Source organism: Perca flavescens, chromosome 5, assembly GCF_004354835.1.
Source record: "Perca flavescens isolate YP-PL-M2 chromosome 5, PFLA_1.0, whole genome shotgun sequence".
NCBI classification, from domain to species: domain Eukaryota; kingdom Metazoa; phylum Chordata; class Actinopteri; order Perciformes; family Percidae; genus Perca; species Perca flavescens.
In genome coordinates this window covers 1,968,001-1,980,617 of record NC_041335.1, presented here as the reverse complement: position 1 = coordinate 1,980,617, position 12,617 = coordinate 1,968,001, and the positions used below count along the sequence as shown (strand labels likewise).

The window sequence follows — 12,617 nt, the reverse complement described above, 5'->3', positions numbered from 1 at the left end:
CCATATGTGCTTGTGCTGTGTTGAAAATAATTTGCAATAAATGCTTTAGATGGGATAATAACAGCTGCAGGGCCACCGTGTGTGGAACATTCCCGTTGTAGCTGGAAAATCTCATTAACTTGATAACATTAAGTCTACACTTCAGGACGACAATCATAACAACACATTGAAATGACACATAGCAACGACTGAGTGCAATGACACAGTCATGACAAAGTCAGCATTGACACAGCAAAACAACACAGTCAAATGACAAGGAGGAGAAAACAGACGACAGGAGTTGAGTTGACACAGACAAATGTTGAGTCATGTGAGTAATCGACATAGACAGACAGACATAGACATAGACAGTAAGCATAGACATAGACATTGACACATAGCCATAGACAGTAATCAGACACAGACATGGAAGACAGACCGTTAGCATGTTGACTTAATTTTGGCACAAACAGAACCCCACAGTAAAATACCCTTTTCCCATCTGTTTTTGTCATTTAACAGCAATTTACTGGTAAAAGAAGGTATTATTGTTACAAGTTTAAATACCGTATTTTCCGGACTATAAGTCGCACTTTTTTTCCTACTTTGGCTGGTCCTGCGACTTATAGTCAGGTGCGACTTATATATCAAAATATATATAATTTAACATGTTTTTAAATGTTAATTCATACTGAAAACATTACCGTCTACAGCCGCGAGAGGGCGCTCTAGGCTTGGGACAACTATATGCTGCTGCTAAAGACAACTGAGAAAGAAAAGAGATTACAAACTGCAGGTAGTAAAATATGCAGCCGAAAACGGTAATGGAGCAGCAGAAAGAGAGTTTGAAATGAGGGAGAAACTTGTGAGGGACTGGCGAACAGGTGACTCTTACTGCAATGAAGAAAACAAAGAAAGCTAATCGGCTAATCGCGGGCTGAAGGCGAGATGGCCAGAGCTGGAGGAAGGAGTCGGGAGGGGCTCGTCAACGGTGCAGTTACATCTCCACGCCTTTTAATACCTCCATGCTCCACGCCCTGGTAGCTAGTTGTTCTGTGTGCTATTGTATAGTTCAATAACTGTTAATGTGTTACGTTAACGTACCGGACACCTACCGTATTCAGCCTGTTGTTCTGGGTGCTGTTGTGTAGTTGACAGATGAAAAAATTCTAAATAAATGCGACTTATAGTCCGGTGCGACTTATATATGTTTTTTTCCTCTTCATGACGCTTTTTTTGACTGATGCGATTTATACTCCGGAGCGATTTATAGTCCGAAAAATACGGTAATCATTTAAATTCCCCCCTTTTTTGTGCTGATCCGAGAATTGATCAGATCTGTGACTCAAAACGGTGATCCCATCCAAACCTTCAGTTTTGTGATCCGTTGCACCCCTAATATATATATATATATATAGAGAGAGAGAGAGAGAGAGAGAGAGAGAGAGAGAGAGAAAGAAAAAAAACTGTTTAAGGACCAAATTAAAGCCTCATTGAAGAGGTGCCACATTAAATTCCTGACAGGTAGAAGATCTATAGTCCTGCGGCTGACTGACATGTTGTCTGCTGCCACAAGCTTAAAAGGTCCCAGGAAACCCTCGGCATCTCCCATAGCAGTCAGGTTTATCTCCCCGCTCCCATCCTTCATGATGCAGTTGTTGACTTTAAAGCAGCCCCACTTCTTAGCGGAGTTTGGATGAGGGGGGAGAGATGAGGAAAACATTCTAAAACAAACTAAGAGCATGAGGAAGACAATGTGAAGGCACACGGTGATGTTTAGAACCACAAACACAATTCCAAGTATTCAGTTCTCTCTCTGGACAAATAAAACCAAAAGTATCTGCATGACAAGGTATTGAAAGTGTGAAATTATTTGGTTGGTTGAACTGATCCTTTAAATTACTATGAGAATTCTCTTTCATGCAAATCTAGTCTTATATTATAATGATACCTACACATTTATTTTTTAGTGAAGTTAGAGTTCAGAAATATTAGCAACAAATGTATTTAAAGTATCAAAAGTAAAAGTACATATTGTGCAGAATGATCCCTGCCATGGTTATATTATTTAATTATTGGATTATTATTATTATTCATGCATTAACATGAAGCTGTAATAGGCTACTTCCTGCTCACTAGTCGAGTCGTGCAACTCACCATTTACCTTCCTGTCTTTGCTATTGCTGCTTTCAGTGAAGCTTACTTAGCCAAATAATGTCGTCGAGAATATGGACCATGAAGAGCAGCTGGATGCATCCAGCCAGGCTCAGCTTCAGCTGGAAGAGGGACTCGTGGATGAGAGGGAGGCTTCTCCACGAGTCTCTCTCTCGAGGAGATGGCCCCCATGGTAAGCCTAGCTGATGGGGACACATCTTCGGTCACACTGGAGACTAATGTGGCTGTGCACTTGGATGATGAGCGGCAAGTACTGCAGCAGGAGGAAGTGGAGGTATATGAGACACAGGACTGTGATGACAAGAAGAAGAAGAAGAAGAAGGGAGTGTGTGCCTTTTTCTGTGGTTTCCGGAAGATGATGACATGTTGCCACTAAGCAATAAATCACAGCACTCCCTCTGCAATCATATTTTTAAATGCATATAATAAAAACTATTCATTTTAAGTCATTAACCATTCTCTCTGTAGTTATTGATTATGTACTGTTTTTGCATAGGTGTCAATTTGGAGTAATAATCCATTCAACATGCCTCATGAATGCACATGAAAACAAGTTAAATGTTAAACAAATGGACATCGGTGTTCAATGAAATTCCCTAATTTTCAACATGAATTCCAAAAACCTTTGATTCAGGTAGCATCTTTTAAAATAATTTCCTCCTACTTTTATTCCGTTGCTTACGTACAGTATATACAAATGAAATTTCAGCTGGCTGTACTGGACAGTAGACGTGTTCATGTTTCATATTTTTAATACGTTGTAGCTCTGTATTTGAGTCTTTAGGCTAAACACTTGTCTGGTTCGAATGGCCTTCATTGCCACAAGGTTTGGATGATATTAGACTGGTGGTGTTTGTGTGTGTGTGTCCGGGTAGGTTCACAGGTTGGGATCAGTTTGGAGACAGTATTACAGTCCAGAGATAACTTTTAGATGTCTGCAAGTTATTATACTTGTTGCAGTGTTAGTGTGTCATTTTCTTAATCTACCTTTTCTATGGTGCTAAAACAGTATCATAAGTATTTGTAACTTGTGAAACACAATTACAATGCACAAATAAATGCAGAGGGATCCGTATCTGTAAGGGCAATGAACAAATAAATGCAGAGGGATCCGTATCTATAAAGGTGTATCAGTGTCCGTGACTCTTATTTGTAATTCGTATTTCATCATTTGTAAAATAACTTAGTATTTTTCAATGTAAATATACGTGTAAATCTCCTTCTATGTGTGTGGGTTATTTGAGACTGTTTTTCACAATCCCAGCACTCTCCACTAGATGGCGGTAATGCAACTCTTATGGATTCCAACCGCTGTTAAAATAAATGAAAGCTGTGAAGAAGCCTAGCTACACTGTTCGCAAAATCTACTTGATGTTGTTAATATATGTCAATGGATGTTCCTCCCATAGACAGTATATATATATATATATATATATATATCTAGGTAAGTTGACAATATTAGGACTTTGTCGTCAGATAAATTACATTCATGTTTTCAGCATCATTGTTGCAGTGCATTTACAATTTGCTTTGTGTTGTAATGGCGGCAGTGACAGTTCGCTACTTTTTAGAGTGTGCTAACATTCACGTTCTTGTACAGCTTAATCAGCGATGTTAACTTAGCTAGCTAGCTAGTTAAAGTCAGGCTTGTAACATGGGCTTGCTTGGTCTTTATATGGCAGTCTGAAATATTATTAAGCGCTAAGTTATGTTAGTGTTGCTATTATTTAGTACAGTTGATCATATTGTGTTTTATGTTTCACGTTTACTCCAGTTTATCCATTGCTGTTAACAGGGTGGCCAAGTGTGTGCTGGTAGCTATATTATAGCTAGCTGACGTGACAGTTAATAAGTATGATACGGTTAGTCGGTCAGTTGCATTGTAGTTGTGAGCAGTACCTTTTCTTCAGAGTGTGCGTAAATGAAAATAGTAAGTATAGGCTATCTGCTGCATCGTGATATTGTATTTCTTCGTTAAACCAGCTGTTATTTCAGCTATTTGATGTGGATGTATATGTTTATATATATGTCAATGGTTGCTACACTACGCAACCATTGTGCTAATTATATCCACGTTCGCCTTCGGCTCACCCGACTCGGTACGTCGGCTCTAAACATTTAGCATCGTGTTTAAACATGTTAATACTTTTACTACTTGTTAGGATTGTTCAATACTTTTGTGGTTGAGTACAATAAGAAGTAAGTGGTGTTACATATTGTTTTCTGTACCGCTATCAAGGCTTATCTAGCGAGGCTTTGCTAGATTTTCAAAATAAAAGCATCCAGCCGTTTTGTTGTTGGAGGCTTTAAAGCGTATCATTCATAACATGAAGTGTTGTCTATGTTAGCAGTAACTTAACAGATGGGCGAAAATGTCTGAGAATCCCATATAATAAGCGGTTGAATTGGAGTTTGAGATATATAGCCATATTCCGACTATTGTTTATATTATGTTTGGAAATGTTATTACTGCTTAAGGTGGAATGAGTGTATACAAACTGTTTCCTTTATTCATTTGTATTATGTTTCTCTCTTTATAGGAAGCACACACAGTCAAACTCAAACAAGAAAAAGGAAGAAATAAACAGAATAAGAACCATCTCTCAGCTCTTCATTTGCCTTAAGTGGTGTTCTGGCTGACATACCTGAGTGAACCTGGTGATAAACACAGAACTAGCACCTTCACAACACTGCTCCTTTATTCAAGACCAAATGAATGTGCAGTTGTACATTGTGATTAAAAAAATGATAGCCTAGTTCAATCTAACACTGAATCTGCTGTGTTTTACTGATCTGACTGACCATTGATGAGGTGTTCCCTCGACCCACCAGACTCTCCTCAAAGTATGAGAAACCATCAGGAGGAAGTTATTGCTCCACAGGTGTCATACTTCTCAACTGCTCAGTAACTAAAGTATCAACTGCTACTGTAAGGACTGTACTGCCCATAGACATAGATCAGGCTGTGTGAAAGGGACTCTTGTTTCACAAAGTAACTAATCAAATTTCACTTGAAGTTTTTATCCGTCTGTTATATTTATGCTGTGAAATGTTTTTCAAGCTGCAGATTAGATTTATACCCTTTATACCCTTTTAATATTGTCATCTGTCAAAACAATAAAGTATATAACTGTTAAATGTTTTGTGTTGCTTACTGTCACTATTACCTGTCTTAAAGGATTACATTTTTATAGTCAGGATGTTAAAAGGACTTAGTGTTTGACCCTTCTACATGCATTAAATCAGACATCACCTATTTAAACGTCTTTGTTAAAAAAACATGTTATATAACACTTAAGGAGTCTTACTACTGAACTTAAAAATGACCAAACCCTGCATAGAAATAAAGCATTTTATTCATAGTCAATGAAAAGTAAATATAAAGTGTGTATACATAATGCACAGAGTAGCAGATAACAGTCCAGATCATGTCCTCACCCAGACTAAAGGGTTTATTTCTTAGTTAGATCTGTAAAACATGGCAGATTTAGTGATTAAATGTTGCTATCATTTTTTGTCAGTGTACAACTGCACATACATTTTGTTTTACAGGAGAAGCATGTATTTAACCCAGTGTGTTGCAATTACTGTACTAATAACATGGTTACAATATGTCGAGCAAATGTTAAATTTAAATTCTTTATAGTTTAACTTACAACATCATCAATTGATTCCTTAGATCATCTAGTTTCATATGATAGGCCTACCAAATATATTCACTAGCTTTCAAACTGGACCCACTAACAGATTAAGCAGCGCTTAATATTTCAGACTTCAAATTCCTGACTTTAACGAGCTAGTTAAGTTAGCATCGCTATTTGCCTTTAGCACACTCTAAAAAGTAGCAAACTTCCACCATAACAACACAAAGGAAATTGTAAACGCACTGCAACAATGATGCTGAAAACATAAATGTAATTTATCTGACGACAAAGTCCTAATAATATCAACTTACCTGGAGGAACATCAAGTAGATTCTATTATGTCTATGGTGCCAACCGTCTCTCTGAAACGTTTAACAAGGCTTCTTCATGTGGTTTAACAGCAGTTGGCCTCCATAAGTGTTGCATTACTGCCATCTATTGGAGAGTGCTGGGATCGTCACTTAACACGGCCATCTAGTGGACAGTGCTGGGATTGTCACCTGAGTTACGAATATCTTCTGACCACAAACAGCGCGGACAAACAGTCTCAAAAGTACCCACACACGTAGAAGGAGATTTACACGTATATTTACATTGAAAAATACTAAGTTCTTTTACAAATGATGAAATATGAGTTACAAATAAGAGTCACGGACACAGATACACCTTTATAGATACAAATAGCTCTGCATTTATTTGTGCATTGCCCTTACAGATACGGATCCCTCTGCATTTATGTGTGCATTGTGTTTCACAAGTTACAAATACTTATGATACTGTTTTAGCACCATACTTTTCACTCACCAGTTGCATCCTGGTCATCCTAACTCTACTTTTGAATCTACGACTCTCTCCACAGGAAATTAATAAAATGTTATACTTTTTTATAGCAATGGGTATTAAACTCAGCCTTCTCACTCACTGTCATCTTAAGAGGTGTGAGGCTCCATCATGAGAACTGACTTCCAGACCAGGGAAACATGCCGTATATCCAGTGAGAATCTGACTGTTCTCCTAACAGGATGTCAACGTTGCTTCACCATAGCTTTCTGAATAAAGAGATGAGATGCTTGTAGCTGAATTCAGAATATACAGTGATTAGTACTAACTTAACTTTCATATGTTGTACTGAATATTTTGGAAGTGTACTGCCTGTTTAAACAGACTCAATTAGTTTGAAATAACTAGTGACAGCCACACAAACCGGTGAGTTACTTGGTAGATCATGTAGTTAGCACAACGGTTACGAAGAGTAGTCAATATTAAACACTCCGTTTATGCATACAGAGGTTTTCTTTGAAGTTTATGGTTTCAATACATTTCATGAAGTTTAAACATAAGCCTACAGTGGACATTAATGTTTTGGGTCAGTAAAAATATTGTATATGTATTTTTGGATGAAGAATCAATTCTCTAACTGCAACATGTTGCACAATATGTACATTTAATGCAGCACTTTAGAACATGACATTTAATAACACCTGGGCTTGATCTTTAATCAGACTGAAACCATTAAACAGGTTTTGTAGTGCTGTGGCCCATCCTGAAGGGCTGCTTTATGTGTAGCAGGCCACCAGATGTCACTGGCCTCAAGAGTTGAATCTTTTTCAGCAGAGAGAAATCAGTTTCAACCAACCAACACTAAAAGACTATTACTACTACTACTACAACTACTACTACTACTACTACTAGTATACATCACATGCTCCCATTGACTCAGACTTCTGCTGCCAGTATCAGCAGAAAAAAAATATACAATCTTCAATCATCAAGCTACTTTGTTTCTCCTGTTTCTCTGAGAAAGAAAACGGAAATAATTCACTTTAGAAAACCTTTAACTACTCGCAGCACTTAGGAGTTTAAAATTGGGTCACACAAGCTGAACTTTGTAGACTCATATAAATATTTAGGTTTTTATATTGTTGAACATATGATTTTTAGAAATGGTTGTAAGGTTCTTGCTGATTCAGCACATAGAGCTTTGGGAGGAATTATTGGTAAAACCAAGAATCTGAAAGACATAAGTTTTCAAACGTATTCTAAATTGTTTCAAGCCTGTGTGTGCCCTATACTTGATTATATTGTGGGTGTTAGAGGATTTAGGAATATATCTAATTGTGAATTAGTGCAATATATTGCCAAAAGATATTTTCTGGGTGTGCATAAATATACCCGTACATTGGCAATCGTGGGAGACATCACTGGAAGATATGGATAGCCCAATTAGGGAATCGTCTATTAGATATGGACGCTAATAGGTTGACAAGGAAAATATTTCTCTGGGATAAATACATTCTTGGTCTTTGGTCTAACGACATATGCAAATTGTTTTGTAATTATGGTTTTGGGGAGTTTTTTAATAATGAAAAGCTGAATATCGGTTTGTTTAAAGAATGTTTGCTAAAGACAAAAAGCAGCGGCCGACGATATATGGGCTAAGACAAAATTGCGTATTTTTGTAATGATAAAACCAGAATATGGCACTGAGAATTATGTTGTATATAATGTCAAAAAGGCAAAGATCTTTGTGCTCAAGTGAGATCTGGTGTTTTACCTTTGACTATTGAAACAGGACGATATGTTAACATAGAAGAGAAAGAACAGATCTGTCCCATGATGTGTTTGAATGATATAGAAAATGAGTTCCATTTTGTTTTCTCTTGTCCTTTATTGTGAACAGCGTGATTTTTTGTTCCGTAGGATAAAAGCAGAGATTGATTTGTTAACTATGGATGATGCTCAAAGACTGAGATGGCCGTTCACATATGAAACATAAATTAGCCAATTATCTAGATAAAGCTTGGGAGAAGAGGGAAAAAAAAGCTATTTATCGAGAGGAATTGTAGTTGAGAATTTGTTTGTGTATATACAGATATGTGTATGTATACATTTGTATTAATGTATTTCTCTGAATGATTTGTATTTGCGACATGAAGATGTTTAAGTAAATTTGTGGTGTCTTGTAATCCCATGTGGGATGGGCCAAAATGTTTGGCATGACAGAAATAACATAACTAACCAACTCACAACCAATCTGATTTCTCAGCATTAGATGCATCAGGAAATCCAGGTTGAAGAAAAATATTACACTTCAATATTAAAAGAGGCTAAATATTGTACTGTACCCAGGAGGCCATCGTCAACATCTGGAGAAACCTTTATGCATTGTTATGATTATATTTGCTTCAATGTATTGAAATGAGTGGTTAAAGTGTGATATTTGTGAAAAAAAAAAAGCAAAATAAATTGTCTTTTACACAGATTTTATTTTGTCAATAGAAAAAGCCTCTAAGCTTTGACTGCAAATTTGCGGATGGAGTAGAGGAGGTCTTTCCTCTGCTGTTTCTTGGTGCGCAGACTCTCCTCATGCTTGTTGAGCCGGCGGCGCAGAGCTCTGGTCTTCTTGGGTCTCAGATCCAGGGGCTTGTACTTCTTACCCTAAAAGAGATTAAATACACTTACAGTGGAGCTCAACATTTTATTTGAAACTTGAAGGACAGGAAAAATGTTAACCTGCAAACATGGTCAAGATCTAAAAATCATAACCATAAATTGGACCTTGTTTTTCCTCCAGTGACCAGATTGTGCAAGTTTATTTAGCAACCAGTCAGCCAGCCAAATAATGCCCACGTAAATCATAGGCGGAAACAGCCGAGGGGTCAGGACCTACCTCATCTGAGGGTATAACAACGGATGTATTTTCCCTGCTATGTGATTGTAATGTTGCCTAGCTCGTTTAATAGCTTGGGTCGTTAGCTAGCTCCACCCACCATGCTTTCATGCTATACTAGTTACAGAAAATGTGACAAAAAGTTGTCACTCATCTGGCGAAAGCACTCTGCTTTCCTATGCTGTGACAAGTGTGTGAATGAAACATTAAGTGGTTACATTTTACTAATTTAGTGGGGCTCAGTTCAGCATCCTCTGTAATAGAGAAAAATATAATTCATCCAATGTTTACAGTGACTAAAATAGCCTGGGCAGCCTATACACTAGGTTGAAATTAATCAAATAATCGATGCATCGAATCGTGGACATGGACGTGCTGCATCGATAATCGGCAGGCTCATAATCAATTACCGGTATTTCGGTTTACAATTTAATGTAGGCCTAACATTTCTGTTTACATATTCTGTTATGTTTTGCACATTCAGGAAGTGCCATGTGCTCAGTGCTGTAGTTTTATGTATCACATTATTTAGTATTAGAGCACTGCAGAATGTTTGGCTTTTGAAGCTTGAAAAGCTATGAATTAAATATCCTACATGGCTTTATTAGAAACATGTATTTGAGGCATCATAATATCGAACTGAAGACATGATAGTCGAAATCGAATCGGGAGATCAGTGAAGATTCACACCTCTACTATACACATATCATATACAAGTACAATTTGGGCTGTATTATTTGTGTCCCCTTCAAAATTTGCTCATGGTAAATTCAGTTTATTGTACCACCCAACTGATGGATGAAATGCAAACCCATGATGTAAACAGTATGGATTATGAGGAACAGGTCATCTCAAGTCTCAGTCTTTTGGTAAGCAGTTGTGCATGCATCAGCAAAACATCAGCTCAACAAGTATCATCCTAGACCAGAGAACCAAAGTGGAAGAGGTTAAATCCCAGACAGACATGTCTTCATGTGTGGTCAGTGAGGCGCTGTGTTGGTCTCACCTTGTAGAACTTCCTCAGGTTCTCCTTCTGTGTCTGGTTGATTACAGTCAGGACCCTGGCGATCGATTTGCGGACAACACGACTGCAACGAACAAACACCAAAGTCAGGCACTGTTTCAGCACAGCAGGATTTGATTCAGTTAGTCGTAGCAAATACAGCGGACATAATTCATGTTAAATCACCACAAAAGAGAAAATAGAGCCTAAGACAGCGGTTCACATTGCTTCACGTTTCATTAGCAACCACAGTGATCAGTATTATTTTATGAAGAACACTCAGGTCATCTCAAGTCTCAGTCTTTTGGTAAGCAGTTGTGAATGCATCAGCAAAACATCAGCTCAACAAGTATCATCCTAGACCAGAGAACCAAAGCGCACATTTGGATTTGATGGAACATTTGTTTAAGCAAATAAAAGACCTACACCAAATTATGTTAAATTACCATGAAAGAAAATAGCGGCCAAGACAACTGTTCTACATTGAGTGGTTAGTTTGCACATGTCTAACTCCCCACTGGCTCAAAAGGTAAGACTTCTCAGATATGATAGTTGGTCCCTAGTGGACTTCTTTAGCTAGTTTTGTCTTTAAGCTTTGAGTGTCATTTATATGCGCCAACATTAGCTTTAACATTTTTGGCACAGGTATTAATGGTCCAAAACGATGTAAAATTGCAAATTTTGTTGAATTGAAAACCATAACGTATTCTTGACGGAGGCCACCTAAAACGCCCCACAGGGGTGCATGATATATCAACTCAATAGTTATGCAATATTTTTATTGTTTATAATAATAGGTCCTGTTCTGTAGACCTGCTCTTTATTTATTGCTTATATACTGTCCTAGCAGTAGAACGTGTCCTGTAGACATGGTCCTTATTTATTCATGTTGGACCAGTCCAATATGACTTCGTGTTTTAAGAAAACTTCTATTTTGATTAGTTTTCCCATAACTTTTGTAGTTTTACATGTTCAAAAATATCGAAATTAATAGCGATATAGCAATATTCATAATCAATATCACATTTTTTCAATATCGTGCAACCCTATCGCCCCACCAAATACGCGCATCCAAGTCTTGCACAAACCGAGGGAAGCCACTGTCAGTGTGCAGGATAACCACTACGGTGCTCTGTATAGACGGCACCTATTTGTAGCACAGCCGTGTAGCCAGAGACGCTCATGTCAAACCTGGGCCAACCCGGTCCTAGTAGGGATATGTGCCCGAGTGTTAGACCATTCCATACACTAAAGTTCCGTTACTTACATCTTGGAGAGTTTGGAAGCGGCGCCGCCGGTCACTTTGGCCACACGGAGCTGGGACAGCTCATTTTTCAGGTCGTCCAGCTGTTTAAGCAGCTCTTCCTTCTTTTTGCCCCGAAGATCTCGTGCCTTGATCTTGGCCTGGACCGTGATAGAAAACATTTAGAGCGTTAAGAGACGGCACCACGTTGGTCTCACGCCGCCTCAGATCTCCTCTCCCCGACACGAGTTGGCCGACCTAACGTTACCGCAGACCAACATCAGGATTACTTACTGCTAACTGTACCGTCACTTTACATTACTCGTCCGTTTGTCCCAATATAGCTATCCAATTCAAACCATGTACCCAAACGTACACACATTGCTGCCCGTGATTCGTTGATATTATCTGCCGTTTTAGCTAGCAGGCTATCAATAGGCAGACATGTTGCCATTTACGTTAGCTTACAGCTAGCACCTCGGCTTAGCATCGTCGGCCAATACCAGCGTTCCATAATATAACATTTTATTCCCTTCCAGTAGCAGCCTACTTGTCAACACTTGCACGAACAAATATCTGATACGCTTATGTAAACGTATATCACACATTTACTGAGGTTTAGTTCCGATAAACACGATAAAATCAGAGTTATTTGACGAGTATCGCGCTGCTCACCATCTTCCTTCTCGCTGCCCTGTTGGAAAGGCCGGACGTACCGCGTGCTCAGAAAAAGTAGCTTCCGGAGAATTTCTTCTTCTTCGTCGCTTTAAATGTCACTTTGCAATCACCCACACAGCGCCGGCGGCGGGTGGAGCGGCGGAGCGGGGTACAACACAAACACCGCACCAATCAAAAGAGAGAAAACCTTTTACAAGTCCTGAGGAATGGAAGTCCTTCCTAATA

The 12,617-nt window shown here is 38.4% G+C and overlaps 1 protein-coding gene and 1 long non-coding RNA gene across 2 annotated transcripts; both read right to left on the bottom strand.

The window, feature by feature from the left end:
* Positions 1 to 1,860: 1,860 nt before the first annotated feature.
* Positions 1,861 to 6,218, bottom strand: LOC114555928 (uncharacterized). The gene is made up of 2 exons (XR_003692610.1): positions 6,110 to 6,218; positions 1,861 to 2,407 (listed from the first exon to the last, which is right to left on the bottom strand). It is a non-coding gene; the product is annotated as an uncharacterized LOC114555928 (long non-coding RNA).
* Positions 6,219 to 9,044: 2,826 nt separating this feature from the next.
* On the bottom strand, positions 9,045 to 12,495 carry rpl35 (ribosomal protein L35). Its single transcript, XM_028579053.1, has 4 exons — positions 12,390 to 12,495; positions 11,739 to 11,875; positions 10,475 to 10,556; positions 9,045 to 9,236 (listed from the first exon to the last, which is right to left on the bottom strand). Exons 1-4 carry the CDS (start codon positions 12,390 to 12,392, stop codon positions 9,087 to 9,089), a joined length of 372 nt encoding a protein of 123 aa, XP_028434854.1. The 5' UTR covers positions 12,393 to 12,495; the 3' UTR covers positions 9,045 to 9,086.
* Positions 12,496 to 12,617: the final 122 nt, after the last annotated feature.

Bases quoted from the DNA above. Each gene is read 5' to 3' on its own strand.
- rpl35 (XM_028579053.1), bottom strand. The intron at 10,557-11,738 runs GTAAGTAACGGA...TGTTCGTTGCAG, and splicing joins GCTTCCAAACTCTCCAAGAT to TCGTGTTGTCCGCAAATCGA. The intron at 9,237-10,474 runs GTGAGACCAACA...AATCTCTTTTAG, and splicing joins ACCTGAGGAAGTTCTACAAG to GGTAAGAAGTACAAGCCCCT.